At 33.9% G+C, this 16,633-nt stretch overlaps 1 protein-coding gene across 4 annotated transcripts in view; it reads left to right on the forward strand.

Annotated features, from left to right (window-relative positions):
- GABRA2 (gamma-aminobutyric acid type A receptor subunit alpha2) overlaps positions 1-16,059 on the forward strand; it is a 128,894-nt gene extending 112,835 nt beyond the window's left edge. For 2 of the 4 annotated variants that reach the window (XM_059162254.1, XM_059162273.1), the window contains one exon: positions 8,375-12,141. In XM_059162254.1, the coding sequence (XP_059018237.1) occupies positions 8,375-8,671 (297 nt within the window). In that variant the 3' untranslated portion in view covers positions 8,672-12,141. The other 2 variants (XM_059162281.1, XM_059162265.1) reach the window with 2 other exon arrangements.
- Positions 16,060-16,633: the final 574 nt, after the last annotated feature.

Below are 16,633 nucleotides of genomic sequence, written 5' to 3' on the forward strand. Positions count from 1 at the left end.
CCATATCGGCATCCTTCCAGTTTTATCAGACAAGTAGAAGCCCTCTGCTTTTGAAGTTGGTATCATAAGCAAATGCAGTTAAATTATCCATCAATCCAAAGAGCAAATGATAAGTCCTTAAGCACTCGTAAACTAGCAAATATTACATTGTGGCATAAGAATAATATCTCAAAGACACATATCACTAATGTATGTTTGAAAAAAGATGATTTTAACATAAGATTTTTGCGTAAATTGTGCTCTGATGATCTTTAAAGTTAGTTTATGCCAATACATAAGTTCACTCAGTCTATATTCAAGCTGCATTTGAGCCCTCTTGTTAGAAGACACAGCCTACTCTGCTCTGTGATCTTGGACAAGATGTTATACCACTTTTAGCCTCAGGTGGTGAAACTAGATAACAAAACCTTATCACCCTAAAAATGTGGTGCTGGATCAAATGACCCAAGTCCAGTTTTTGTGCCCTTGCATTTATAAAAGTATCATCTTGTGAAATTTTCCAAGTTCTTCTGGAACCTTCCCTGATACCCAGTGTTCTTCCACATGGCCAAGACTAATTTGTCCACTCCAGCTCTTAATCTCTTTCTTTCTTTTTCTCTTCTCAGGCTTGAACCATCAGTATTTTCTTCTCCTTTCTTCAAAGCCATCTTCTCCTTTTTACCACCTCCTTCCTTTCAGTTAAGGAGTATGCTTAATATGCTTAACTTACCAGGAAGTGAAACCAAAACTCTCTCCAGATCCTCTGTGACCCATCCCCCCCACATTCAGAGTCTATCCTTTTTTCTCCATTCAGGCTTTTTGAAAGCATTTCTTACAATGTCTGTGTTCTCATTTTCAGTTTAATTCTCAGCCCACTATAATCTGATTTCCTTTTCATTTATTTTCCTGTTAACTGAAGAATACCAATAACCTCCACATATTCAGATCTGCTAATAACTTTTCATTTTTCTCAAGGGATCCCCTTGGACCCGTTGAATACTGCTGTGTTTCAGAACCCCATACGGGCCCAAGTCAGCAGCATTTTCTCTTTCCCTCTTTGAAACAAGCCTCAGAATATCAACCTCGTGCCCTCAAATCCCGGCAGCTGCCTCTATTCATTCTATTCTGAGAGTCTCTGCCCGAGTTCAGAGAAGATCCAATTTCCCTAGCATCTGCCCTTGTTTATCCCCAAAAACAGTAATTTGTCTTTATTTTATTGTTGTTTTTCTCTTTATTAATCACGATGTGATTCTTACTTGAAGTGTCTTACTGACGATATCTGTGGGAATATCTGCAACACTAAGCACACTGTCTACCCATTTATGGTCCCCAAATAGACAATCCTTATACTTCCTCAGCACAAATGTCCATCTTCAGCAAGTTTCTGAACCCTGCGTCCCCTAAATGATTTGATCCAATTGTAATTGCGTATCGTACCCTGCCCTTTTGCATTAGATCCTTTATCACAGTTTTTAATTACATATTTATGTCTCCTTCCCTTCACTGATCATTATAAAAATGACCACATTTATTTCAATAAATCATTTATCCTTGGTGCTTTCACAGTATCCTGGAATATTCGTTGTTCAATAAGTATGGGATGAAGGAATGAAATAGAACCCAATCAAATCTGCAGCTCCTGCCTTTATCTCATCTTCCACAGATATTATCTACAACTGCACCCCATACCCTCCTTTTAACTTCCAGGATCATATATCAAACCTGTTCTGTAGGCATTTCTACATGAATACAACATCCCAATCTTGGTGTCTTTTTTTTTTTTTTTTTTTTTTAAGAAAGACAAAAAGAAAGCCTTCTAAATTGATTTTCTATCTTTTCCCTGCCTGCATGTATGTATTTATGTTTGTATGTATGTATGTATGTATGTATTTTTTTTATCTATGGCAAAACCTAATTTCACATACCAACAACTTGGAAGTATCCTTTACCAACTAACCTGCCATCAGATGGTGCCTGTTTTACTGTCTCTATGCCCTCACTGTCTCCCATTATTTTAAGTCTTATTTCCCTCCAATCCATCCTCCACATTAGAGCTAAGATCGTCTTTCTAAAATGGGTATCTGATCGTTTCATTTTTCAGCTCTTTAAGAAATTGTTGAATTCTTAATGCTAACTGCTGAACTCTTTAATGAGTTCTTCAAGCTGTTCAGCTAAATATGGCCCAAGTACGTACCTTTCTTATAAGCTTATTTATATATATATGTTGAATTAAGGAAATACTACTGTTAATTTCTGTACACTTACTACTATGTGGCTGGGAATATCTCGGTGTTGGAAATGAGAAATTAAGGATGCCTGGGTGGCTCAGTGGGTTAAGCATCTGCCTTCAGCTCAGGTCATGATCCCAGGGTCCTGGGATTGATTCTAAAGTCTGGTCCTTGCTCAGCAGGGAGCCTGCTTCTCCCTCTGCCTGCCATTCCTGCTGCTTGAGCCTGCACAGTCTCTCTCTGACAAATAAATAAAAATAAATAAAATCTTTAAAAAATAGTAATGAGAAACTATAGGATTGATCAACATAAAGTTACTTGCCCAGGATCACATCTAATAAGTGGTGCATCCAAATTGAACACAGAGCTAAATTACATGCTCATATTCTCCCTCTAGCCATTACAAACATCTCCAAATATCCATGCCCCTGCACATCTCTGTGACATTAGAATGTGCTGATCCCTCTTACTAAAATGCCCCCTCCTTCCTTCCCTAACTGATGAACCCCTACTTAGTTTTTAATATCCACCTGATTTTACTTAATATTGAAACTTTCTAAATGAATATAATTGCCACCCCTGATATGTTTCTAAAGTACCCAATACAAATTCCTTTTGTGTAACCTGATTAAGTTATACTTTTACTGCAAACATTTTTGTTTCCAACAGTAGGCTATGTGATCTAAGAGAATAATAGTTATGTCTTACTTATCATTTTCTCTATTACTGGCATAACAGTTAGCACATAGTTTATTTGAATTAAATTAAAAATAAATGACTTTAGTCTCTTGAGATTGTTTCCATTTCTAAATCTGAGTCAGTGGTTCTACACTGGCCAAAAAAAGCATATTCTGTGGAAACACACTAGATATTAAATTACTTAAAACACAGACTTAGCATTGTAATAACCAAACTAACATGAAATGTGCCATTGTTTTGTGATTCACACCATGCAATTCATAGAAAACATCACATGTCAAGTGTTTTATTCATTTGTTTGCATTTTTTTTTTAACATCCAGCCTTGTTCCAAAAGCATTTCAGGCAGTTTACGAAAAGAATGCATGTGCTTAAATTATTATAAAATAAAATATAAGTAGAAGTAGGATATCAGGATGAAGGAAAATAGAATATAAGTATGTACACCATTTGGGCCAGAACATTAAGTGTAATCCATAGCTAGAGAAGTGGAACTTTAAATTCTGAACTTCTTGGCTCCTGGAGTAAACCATGGGGTGGTGGGGAGTTACTATCTTTTTTTTTTTTTAATCAAAAAATGGAAGTATAAATTTTCTTATGGAAACTATTTTCCTACACTGAATTATATAAACTGCTATCATATGGGTTTTATATTAGGGAAAGTTGGGTACTGTTGAAAGTAATGTCAGCATTTTCCCAATAAAGGCAGTAATGAATTTCATATTGATGTTTCTTGTAGTCCCCTTCAATAAAAGCTGAAGGCATTACATTAACATACAACTCAGTGAAGGCAATTCTTCAAGGCGCTAAACTAATATGGTCCAAGTATATAGCTTTCTCATGGCCCAATTTAATCCAAGGAAAGACTTTAGAGTACTTAGAGAAGTGGATGGACTGTATAACCTTCAAACAATCTTCTGTAAGTATCACTTTTCTCAGTCAGGATGGTTAGCAGACAGTTAATAGCAGCATTATCGGACCAAGGAGCATGTTGCTGCTTTACATTTAATGGATAGTAGCCACAATAGACTAAAAAGGCAACATGGTGTATATAGTAAGAGCATAGAGTTGCCACTTTTGGCTACCTTGGGTGTTTTCCAAAGTCTGTCTTATTTAGTATTACATTTATGAGAGCTCCATTTCCTGATCCTAAGGACAATCTCTGCCATTCTTTCCAATTCTGAAACCATGTGATTATTATTTTTATTTGTATCCCAGGACACTTTGCTAATAGATGGCTATATTTTAGATAGAACATTTGCTCAAGTTATTTAACACATTATTTTATCTAATACTCTAAGGAAGCTGAGATTGGTTTGCCCCATGGGGCAAAAATCAAGACATTTTGATTTGTATAATCAGGAATTTTCCACACTTGAAATCTTAAATACATATTCAGACATTCTAACAAAGTAATAAACTCAATATTCTGAACCCTATAAAACATTGTTTAAAAAATAGAAAATTTAAGTAGTATGCACTATATTTCATTTTCATTCCACTTCAGTAGCATCATCAACATATTCTATAGTAGCATATTTTAATCTTTCCCCCAGTAATGTTTAAAAATATATGTTACCAATTTTGTGTTTAGCCATATTTTCCCCCTTTCCAGTTATATGAGTCCAATTATAGTAAAACAACTTTCACAGACATGTGGAATAATAAAATTGAGGACTTTCAAGATAATTACATAGCAGAATTGTAGGACATACTATGGGAATCTAGTTTTTATGAATTTAATAAATGCCTACATTATAAAATACTTCATGTTTTATATATTATATATCTTCTAAATATGTATTTTTGATCACACTAATCATTCTTGTGCATGTCATTCCCTGTAAACATTTTTTAAACCTTTTCTGTGCTAGGAACTATGCTAGGAGCTCTGCATTGCACTGTGTATGCTTTCAAGGAGCTCACGATTAAATAGAAGAAAAAATAAATGAAAAAAGTATATGCTCCATTATTGAGACAAACACTAGTGTGCTATGAAAACACATGGAAGGCGTACTTACTGCAATAAGAAGCGATTTTGAGCTGAGTAGTATAAAATGGATCTGTCTAGGGGGTCAGTGTGTGTTGGTTATCATTTCCTGGCTCAACTGTGGTATCATTCACAAGTTAGGGGATATAGGGAGGTATAAAGAATTAGGTTGGGAGTAAAAGTAACCCCAGTTCATTTCTGGATATTTTATGTTTTAATTACCCATGGAATATGTGATAGAGAAGCCTAGTGAAATATAACAGGTAAGAATTTGGGTGAGAGATATTATGTCAATCATCCATGTATTGGTTACAAAAGCCTTAGCAGTTACTTAAAATTAATAGAAATTTGCAGTGTCCACTTGCCTTCATGTCCCCCATTCTCCTTCTGTTTGTTTTCATTCTTCACATTTAACATTGATTTCTTTACTTATATTTTCAGGCATACCTGGCCTTATTCTTATATGAAGTGGCCTACCTAAGAGACTTAAAGCAGAAATACAGAATAATCAAATTAGACTATGAGAAATTAGGTAGTGTGAACTATTGGAACCTGGCCTGATTCTCGAAAGAAAAAAAAAACTCTATATATGGACATGAACCTTAAAAAAAATTATCTTGTGGCAGTTAGTACTGGTGTGAACAGTTAACAAAATGATAGTCTTCACTGCATTATTTCTCTCCAAGGCTCTGACGGTCTGAGTGTAGGCCAAGGGTCACATTGAATAAAGTAAAATTCTCAAAGAGGCAAAATCATTGTCCCAAGGACTCAACCTGCTGATGGTCTGCCTTGATCAGAGGCTTGTATGATACTTGAAGAGGATTTATAACATCATATATCAGTTTGGTTCTTTTTAATGGAAGTTAATAATGAATAGAGTGAGGTAGTATCTTCTAGTAATGGCCTAGAGTACAAATATGTTTTAATACTATCACCAGCAGAACAGTAATAGAATATATTATGTGGACTTAATCTGTGTACTCTGGTTTAGCAGATCTAAGGACTGTAAGTCATCTATGAATTCAACAGCATTTTTTCTCTATATACATGATATTAATAATCTTAAATAGGTAAGAACAATTTGTTTTACTGCAGATTTGTGACAATTACTTTCAAATGGACTGAAGGGAGTTATTTTATCCTTTAAAACAAGACTTTGTAAGATTTGAGCCAGAAAGGCTTTAGTGGGCTGTGGCTAGGAATTGAGAAGGTTTAGGACCATGAGGGTGTCCTGGGCTTCATTTAATTCACTGGTTAGAAATTACAGGTGTCCACCACTGGCTTTTGATTAAAGCTAGTACTCATGACTGTTGCACTTTTGCTTGCTGTTGGTTCTGAAAATAATCAAGTTTCCAAGTTCCAAGAGAGCATTGTGAAGTCAAGCCATCATCTTGTCAGGTACTGAGCTTGTCTCTCAACTTTATACTTACATTCAGAGATTGAAGCCATACTTTGAGCGATGAAAAAGAAATATGATGAAATCTTGTTCTCTGTGGTTAAGTCAATAAAAGTTACACACATACATTAAAATTATTTTTAACACCGCTTATTGTAGTATCTTCAGCATTGGGATTAAACACACACACACATACACACACCACACACTCACACACACACACACCAGCATATAAACATGCAGGGTTGATATTTGTTGGTACATCCTGGTACAGCCCTCTGGGTATTTACAGCAGATATTCATCCCGATTAGTTAGAGGACCTGTTCTGATTTGTTAGTGTGTCTGCTTCAGGGTTTGCTAAATAATTTTAGCACCAACTGTGGGTTTATATACAACTGAAGGTTATTTGCGTTGGGCAAGAAGGGGGTTGGTAAGAGTCAGTACAGAGTTTTTAACCATAGGCTCCTTTTGCAACAAAGGATGTTTGCATTCATGTTTCTTTGTCAAAATGTCTAAGCCTTGCACCATAAATCTTGACCTAACTTAAATGTCCCTCTTCCAAGACACCTTTTTTGAGGTCCTGTTTATGTATATTGTCTATACATTTTATAAGCCAATAATCTTGTTTAGCCTGTAATAGAGTTATAACTGTTCCTGCTCTCCACTAAGAGGCTGTGCTTTTGTATGTGGTTTGAATATTTGTTTATTCATTTAATTCTCACAACAGTTCATTATGGCTTTTGTATAATTATCCCCTGTGGGGTTTTTTTTGTTTGTTTTGTTTGAACTAAAAGGTGAAGTAGGGAGAGGTGAACGAACATCCCCAAAGTCTGAATTCTAAGGGCAATTTGATATTATTTTAAATGATATCTAGGTAGGAAAAAGTGTACTCCCAGGTTTCAGATAGATTCCTCAAAGAGAAAGTCACACAGTATGATGCTTAAAGTAGAACTTTAGAAGTCACACGCACTTGAGTTTGTGTGATCGTTCAGCCACTTAATAGGAAGGAGACCTGGTTATGTCAGGAAACTTCTTTAGCCTCTATTTTGGAATTTGTAACATAGGAATTGGCATAGAACTTACCTCCTATCCAGTAGTGAAGTTTTTCACAAATGACACCCTCGATGGTGACTAATGTAACACATGAAGAGTGTGTTGGAGGGAGAGCCTTCCAGTCTAGGAAGCAGCATGGCCATAGGCATCAAACAAGGAAAACAAGGAAGTGTTCTTGAAAACTGAAGTTATTTCATGAGACTGGTGTATAATTAATGAAGTAAAGAAGCCATGGTAAGAACTACTGATTTTATTCTAAGTTCCTTGAGAGAATATTCAAGAGATTGAAGCTGAGGAGTGACATGATCCCACTGATGTCTTAAAAAAAAAAACAAAAAACCTGTGACTAGAGTGTGTCTATGGTTGGACAAGGTCAAGTGAAAGCTGGAAGAGCACGAAGCATGTTGTCTGGTCCAGGCAGGAGATAACTGTGGGTCATATTCAAGTAGATGGAGATTATGAAGAAAAGCAGGTTGTGCATGAGCTAGGCAAAAATCAAAGTTTGTATTTTATCTTTGTCCCAGATTTTTAGTATTTATTTCACTGCCAACTGTATATAGTTCGCTTCCCATCATATTAGTAAAGTGTTTGACATGAAAATGAGAATCCCTGTTATCTAGTTAAAGAAGTTAAATTTCTTTATTCAGAAAATGTGGTCATTGTAGATGATCGTTCCTCTGGTTAAAATATTTCTACATTTCATTTATTCATTCTCTCATCCATTGAACAAATATCTGAATAACTTAAGAGTCAAAATGTTGTATCGTTTATTAAATGCGTGGTTTTGATTGTTTGTTTTCCATGTAAACAACAACAAATACGGTTCTCCAGGGAAATGGTATCACTGATTTTACTCTGGAGCTTTCCTCATGGTTTCAGGATTCCTTTTATTTATTTTCCTAAATTTCATCTTTCTAATGTATAATGATGTTTATCAAAATACTTTTCTTCAGAATTTGAACTGGAGTTTGGAAAATGTTAAATGGCAGGCTCAACCCACATTGTGTTAATTCTTGTATTTTTCAATAGAAAAAAGAAAAAGCCTCTGTCATGATACAGAACAATGCTTATGCGGTGGCTGTTGCCAATTATGCCCCGAATCTTTCAAAAGACCCAGTTCTCTCCACCATCTCCAAGAGTGCAACCACGCCAGAACCCAATAAGAAGCCGGAGAACAAGCCAGCGGAAGCCAAGAAAACCTTCAACAGCGTTAGCAAAATTGACAGAATGTCTAGGATAGTTTTCCCAGTTTTGTTTGGTACATTTAATTTAGTTTACTGGGCTACGTATTTAAACAGAGAACCTGTATTAGGGGTCAGTCCTTGAATCAGGACACAAGTATCTTTGGGATGTATAGCAACATAGAACTTTGTTTTGCTATGTACAGTCTGACTAATAACTGCTAATTTGTGAACCAATATGTACAGTATGTATATAGCTATATAGCTTACCAGTAGACCTCGAACGGAGACACGCATTTGCTAACTTGTGGAATTGCAGGCAGAAAGCACCCCATACCCAAAGAGCCATTGCCTTTTTTAAAGATTTACCCTAGGAACTCATTTAAAGTGGCTTTCTCATTAAAGTGGCCTGGTTTATTCCCTACTAGTGATGAAAATGGGGCTCCTATACCACACTTGATGAACTCTTTCGATTTAGATCTTAAATATTAGGACTATTTTCTACCGTAGCCTAACTATAACGTAAGATAACACTGTCGTTCCAAGATGAATTCTCCTAAATCACAGAACCTCGTATCTGCCACATCTGTTCCCTTCATGAGTGCTCGGAAACCCTGCTAGTGTAATTGGAAGCTTAGCACACATCAGAAGAAAAAACTAGGATCTGAAATCAGCTTTTAATTACTCTGTATAGCATCTATAGCAACATATTACCGCATGACAAGCTCAAATAATTATGAATCACTCCTGACAGGATGTTAATTATGCCTAGACTTTAGTAACTATCAGAATGTCACAGTCATTACATTTTAGCCTCAGAGTTTATTTGAGAGTAATAATTGAAATCCTACAGATTATTTTAATCATTGGAAACTACCTTAAATTAAAAAAAAAAAAAAAAAGACAAATGTATCTTACTCTTTCCAGGTATGTGTTGTATTGAAATTGATCAGCTAAATTTTCTTGGTGCTGGCGACTGGAAAAAGCATCCCACTTGGCTGCTGTAAAGCAACATTCATGTCGATCAGAAAATTGTGCCAAAAACTCCCACCAATGAGAATTCATAGGTGTCCCAGCGTTTAGATGAGCACTTAAACGATTCTCTTCTTTCCTGTTTACTGCAAATTCTGCCTTAAGGCTTCTCGTCATCAGGACTCAGAAGCCACTAATTACAAAGGAAAGGGCAGTTAATTGGCACTTTTTTCTGTCTTGAAGCAGCACTTTCAGATCAGAATTAATGTAAATCTGCTTTTGTAAATTGCAACTTTAAATTTCACTGACTCAAATTTACAACAGCTTTGTATACCAGAAGAGGTTTTGGTAAGAGTTGAACATTTTTAAACAGAAACTTCAAAGCATCACCAACAGATCGTGGATTAGTTCACACGCACATACGTAAATGAGCATGTGCGTGTGCACGCGCACGCGTGCGCACACACACACACACACACACACACTGATTAACTAAATTAGAACGCACGCGAATAACTAAATTAGAAACCACAGTTTTCAATTTTATATGATTACTAATTATTAATGGATAAAATTCATTTTTCTTTTAATATTTTAAAATATACTCTGTGCCCCTGAAATGTGTTAATAGAAGTTAACAATTGTGTCTCATGCCTAGATTTAACATTTTTGGAAAACCTGAAAACCTTTTGACTCACATCTACATTAGCAGTTATTAGTTGACTTTTACTAATAGATACACCTTTATGATGGTGTTTTTGTAGAAACATAAGTAGTCAAATAGTGGCATTTCTTGCAGTTTTGTACAGTATTTCAGTATAGTGCATAAGTAAGTATGTTCATAAAATCAAATAAAAGGAGTATCTTATGGAAATAAGCAAAATCACAGCAAAACTTGTTATTCCTTTGCCTCGTTTAAATTTTTTTCATTTTCTTTGTTTTAGTGTGATTCTATTATGTGCTTTGCATGACTGTATTAATACCAAGGTCACAAATGCATCTTATTAACAGAATTTGCCGTGGAGACAGCTTTGACATTAAAAATTCCCTCACTAAAGGTAATCCGTAATCCTTAATAAAATAAAATTATTACATGAGCTAATAAATGTATTTCTTTAATTCCCTTCCAATTACAGTTTCTTTGTCATCTAAATAGTTTTAACATATGAGATCCTATTTCCTACACATTTAAATATAACTTGGATCTTTGGTAGAGTTTAGGAAAGTGCGTGAGAGTCAAAGAGAGTGCACCGTGTTTGATGGCAAGCAATAAAAATGCTTTGTACGGTATACATTATTAGGCACTTTAAAAATGTTGTTGTTAAATTTTGCATTTCCCCCTTCATGTCTGACCATAAGTTATAAATTTATAAATATGTACATATGTAAAAAATAGTTGTAAATAGCAGTTTCTGTGTGACAACAGAAAAGACTCATCTTTACCTTTGACAAAGGGCTGCACCTACATTGATGGCACCAGTTTTTGTTTGTTTGGGGTGTTTTGTTTTGTTTTGTTTTGTTTTAACATTTATGGTAGATGGGCCAGAAAAGTTGTTCTTATTGTCACCCTTAGTTTTAGTTTTAATGGCCAAACTCTTATCTGAGCTTAATAACATCCTGACAGTTCAGATTTTCTGAGAACATAGATCAGGATTTTCCATTATTTCTCCACTTTGCTGTATTTTTTTATGCACTTCTTAATCTTTTGAAGTTTAGGTAAATCAAAGGGAGCTTTTGGTCTTGCAGGAGAGTGGGTGGACGCTCCATTTAAAATGATTTGAAATTATAGAACGCGAGTGTTTATGATCATTCTCCCTTCCATAAACCATTTTAAAGATGCAAAATAGAAGTGACATGAATTTATTAAAATGAGTCCAATTTTTCAGGTAATACATTTTTAATATACTAACAGAGGTCTCTTTGGCTCATAACATGACGCCTCTTTTAGGCAGTTGTACATTGACGTAAAGGGTCACGGTATGTACAAAATGTAGATAAGAACATGTGCATATACAGAGATATAGTCTCATTATTGTATAGCTGCTACTCTGATTCAGCTACAACAAATATTTTTATACCTCCTATTATGTGCCATACCATGGGGATGGTGTTAATAACACTCATATCACACCCACAGAATTTAGTTGAAAAATAAAGTGCACCTTCTTCTTCTAAAAACCTAAGAGCAAAGGCTAAATGGAACCCATGAATTAATATAGCACTGAGAGTTGTTCTAACGAACTATAAGATCATGAGTGTGCTTAAGATAGTAGCTGGTTTTTTTTCTTCCTATTCATGTTGCTATTTTTTAATACAAAAGTGGAATAAATATAACTATTTAGTAATGATTTTAAACGTCAGTGATTTTTAAAATGCCAGTGTTACTGTTCAGCAATCTTCAGGGATCTCTCTCGAATTTATCTCAGGTTTGAATAAGTGATCCCCTTGAGTGACGTTTCCAATTTTTTTTCTTAAATATTCCATAGTTTATTTAAAAAGAACACAGATTCTATTATTTCATTCGTATTTTTCTTTAATAGATATATGTGTGTATACATATACATATATCTGTACATATATATACATATGTATATATATGATGTAATCAGTATTTAATTCTGATTGGTTCTTTCTATATTCCTGGCTTAGGGAACTGAATTCTACCATGGTACTATAGATACTACAAGAGCGCCAAAGCTCTGTGGATTCTGTCACTACCATACTTTGGCATGACCTGTCATCGTTTCAATGGGAGGGAAGGGAAGTAAGTCAAGTCACCTTCTGCAAAGTCATGGTTCTTCAACAGCCATTAAGACTGTTTTCAAATGCTCCATTCTTGACGTCTTAGACAATAACTGTGAAACAGGGAATGATTTATTATTTATTTAACTTGAAATCTGAGACCATATTAATAGATTTGTTAATAATAAATTTACCAAACACCAAACTGTATAGGTTGACCCTGTTGTTAGTTTTCTGACATTCTTACATGCATTTGCATATTTTTGAAGCAATTTGCGGATTTTTTTTTCATATAAAACGATTCAGAATTTCAATGGAGTCAAGTTGACCCATTGCTACCCTGTAGTACATTTATTTACTATTTTGAAAAAAATTAAATTCAATTAATTAATAGTGTATTATTAGTTTCAGAGGTAGAGTTCGGTGATTTGTCAGTTGCATATAATACCCAGTGCTCATTCATCTCATGCGCTCCTTAATGTCCATCACCCAGTTACCCCATTGCTGCCCCACTCCACTCCCCTCCAGCAACCCTGTTTGTTTCCTATGATTAAGAATCTCGTATGGTTGGTCTCCCTCTCTGATTTCCTCTTGTTTTATATTTCCCTCTCTTCCCTTATGCCCCTCTGTTTTGTTTCTTAAATTCTACATATGAGTGAAATCATACAATAATTGTCTTTCTCTGACTGACTCATTTTGCTTAGCATAATACTCTTTAGTTCCATCCAGTTGTTGCAAATGACAAGATTCGTATAAAAAATTTCAGAATTTCAAGGGAATCAAGCTGACCCATCGCTACCTTGTAGTGAATTAATTTTCCTTTTAACTGAGGTTTCATGGTACTGTGGGTTTCCCTCTTATTAATTCAGAGTGTAGAGAAGCATACCATTTAAACTGAGAAGGGCTGTGGTTATTTTTGATATCCATGCTTGGAATACAGAGACACTGTATCAAAATTACTCATAATAGTGTGGACAAGACAAAGTATAATCATTTTTCTTTATTGAATTCATGCTTTAAAAGGTGAAATCCAGTATTTAATGAAATTTTAATATCCATAATCTTTTTTAACAAGCATTTGTATAAAAGATACTAATATTTTCCATTAGTATAATCACTCATATTTTCATCATATTCAAAAACAAATTTAGGACCTCAAAAACAGGAAAAGAAATATCAAAAAGAAAAATCCACTAGAAAAAATGAGGATGTTGCCAATTAAACCTAGTAAAGGATTTTCCCTTTTTAACTCCCAAGAAAAGGGAAAAATTAAATATGCATAAATATATACACAAATGTTTAACAGTTATGATTCCATCATGATAAGCATCATGATTAAAATACTAAAATAGAAGGAATTCATGTGAAGGCATGTGGGAAAAGTAATAAAAAATATTCAAAATCTATTATAAGAATTTTGTATCATGTTTTTCTTGGAAATTCTTAATCACTTAGACATATAAATATTAGACATATTTATATCACTGTTTTCAACTTTCTTTAGTTGAAATATTCTATTTGTATACATGAAAAACATTTTCTCATATAAATAATTATAACACCACTTTAAATCACTTTCTCCATGTTGTAGTTAATATGTAATATCAGTTAATATGACCAGTAGGGAAGAACAACCAATAGATGTTCCAATTTATAGTTCCCAAAGAATCCTTAATAAGTTCTTACCTTTGATTAGAAATGCATGTGTGTATGTGTATGTGTGTGTGTGTGTGTGTGTATTTCCAGGTATGAAAGAACATTTTGAGAAATTCAGACGATTTTATGAAATCTAAACAATTTATTTTATTAATGGGTCCAATCTCAAATTAACTCTTATTAACTTAGTTAATAGAATATTTTTTTCAATAGATCCATAACAGACTTATTAGTTGGAATTTAGTCTTGAGCTATACATATGGTTGGAGATATCCTTCCTATAAAGTTGTAAACATCTTTCTGATGTATTTCTACTTGGTTCAAATTGATTTCCCAATTTCGCTTATAAGGCAGGATAGAAAAATCTTTGAATTCCAAGTTTGTAAATGGAAGTTTGCGAAAGATTTCATTAAATTAAATATGTGGTTGATTGTAGCCAAATGCCTAGTTATCTATATTCATTACTGACTGGTCAGTTTCATACCTTTTTGAATTGAAATGGCTTGTGGAGAGCTCATCCCGTCCTAGTCAGTATTCTAAGCCCTTCACATAGAATACCTCATTCAGTCCTCACAACAACCGGAAATCACTGTGTGATTCTTGAAGTTCTGGAAGTTTAGAATTTCTATATATACACAGACATGCTGGTTTAACACGTATTTTAGACAAAGTAAAAAAAAAAAAAAAAAAGCTGTATTTTTCTTTGCTTTAATTCTTATTTATATTCATACCTTTTGGGGGGCATCAATCCATTGAAAAGTCTACCATCTGCTTTTCTATAAGACAAAACCAAGGAAACACTGAACTATAAAGCAACCAAGAACCCATTTTTGGGTTATTCACAAACATTGGTTACAATTTAGTTTCTAGGAGTATGTTACATTTTTCTTTTTTGAACCATATGTAATGATAATGCATAAAAATGCTTAAAATTAAGCACACTATTTTGTTTTCTTTCTTTCTTTTTTCTTTTCTTTTTGCCAGTTTTGTTAGGTGTTGGAGAGGTTTTATTTTATTTGCCACATGGTTGGTTTCATGACATTTAAACTCATTGGACTTAAAGAATTATGTATTGACTTCATCTTTTTGTTGCAAGTTACTATTTATAGAAACAAGTCTAAACAGACCCTAAATACATTCCAGAGTTGGGATTGTTAGTGTTGAAATAGCTCAGTTGGTGTGAGAATTTCAGTTTTTCATGCTTCGTTTTAGAAGACTTACTTTACCATGACATGCTGTCAAATTCCAGTCTAGATTATTGTATAAAAATAACTACTTCCCACAAAGTTCATTTGTGAGAACAAATGATATTAGGAAAGCAAAACAAAGGATTTTGATACTGAATTACTTTAGAAATAATGGCTGATAGATTCATTCCCATATTTATGTTTAAAATACTCAGCGTAGTATTTGAAGTACTTGGCTGTGTTTTGAATTCTGCATAATGTGTGAAGAAGTTTAATGTATGATTAGAATGGCTTAAATGAAACTGAACTTTGAGCCACAGTTTTTATGAATTAAACTTTACCATCCACGGATAAGTCCTCAGTTATTTATTGATCTTAGGTGCCTGCTCTGTAATTGATTTCAAGTTTGTTGGTATCCAGTTTTCTTTAAGATTCTTCTGAGCAGATACAAATTCATGTTTTGGTGTGTTCTAAAATGAGGAATGTGACCTTCCATGAAATATTCCCTTTAGAGTTGACATGCATGAAAACTTATGAAAGCTTCATATTTGTTGCTAAATTTGAAAAAAAAAAAAAAAAAAACCCAGAAAGGAATGAAATGTTTTCCCCTTGCTACATATTAATAATAAAATTACATGCATAGACAATGCATGATACAGCTCCAACACTAAACTTGGAATATTCACATAAGGTGAAATTTGAAATTTTCTGGGTGACAATATACTTGTATGGTAGGTTTTCTCATTTGAGAATATCATTCGAGAGCTAATAATATTTGTAATTTGTGACCTTGTTGTAATTGGGAAAAGTCACTATTTTTCACATATGTAAGATAATTTGGCCTTTATTGAATGTGTCATTATGCTTGCTGTTTAAAAAAAAATACTAATCAATCACACACAAATTAATGCTAAACATTATCTTTTTGTATTTATTAAAATTAATTTAAATATATTTGATCTGCAAATTGTGTTTTTTGTACTCTGGTCATTCATACATGTTTGCTTACAAGAATTGAATTTATTGTGACTTTTTTACATTGGGATATAACAGTGATATTTTGTAATAGTGATTTTAAATATTAATTTCTTAAATTATTTTTAAAACAAAAAGTTACAGGGTGACCAGGAAAGTATAAAGCTACCCTGAAATTTTAGGGGGGCTGGGGGGCTTCATGAAGTGCTAACATTGATTCCTTCAACATGTTAAGAAAGTGGTGATATGGAAAGCAAGTTCACCTGGAAAACTGGCTACTTTCTATCATAAAAAGTTCACATTTACCTGAAAGCATAAAATAAATAAGATTGTTTTTGTTAGATAGACTCAAGTTTATCATTCTGTTTGTAAATGGGGAATCTTGCAGCTTTCTTAATCTCTTAATTGAATGCAATATTATTTAAATGACCTGCTCTTGATTATTACTGCAAATATCACTGAAATGAAATACTTTTAAATGTCAAAAAGATATAATAGCAAAACACTTTTTATAAACATGGTAAGTTCCCATGCAATATTTCTCAACTCTACCCACATTTTAAAATCATCTGAGG

This window comes from Mustela lutreola, chromosome 1 (assembly GCF_030435805.1).
Source record: "Mustela lutreola isolate mMusLut2 chromosome 1, mMusLut2.pri, whole genome shotgun sequence".
Lineage (NCBI taxonomy): Eukaryota > Metazoa > Chordata > Mammalia > Carnivora > Mustelidae > Mustela > Mustela lutreola.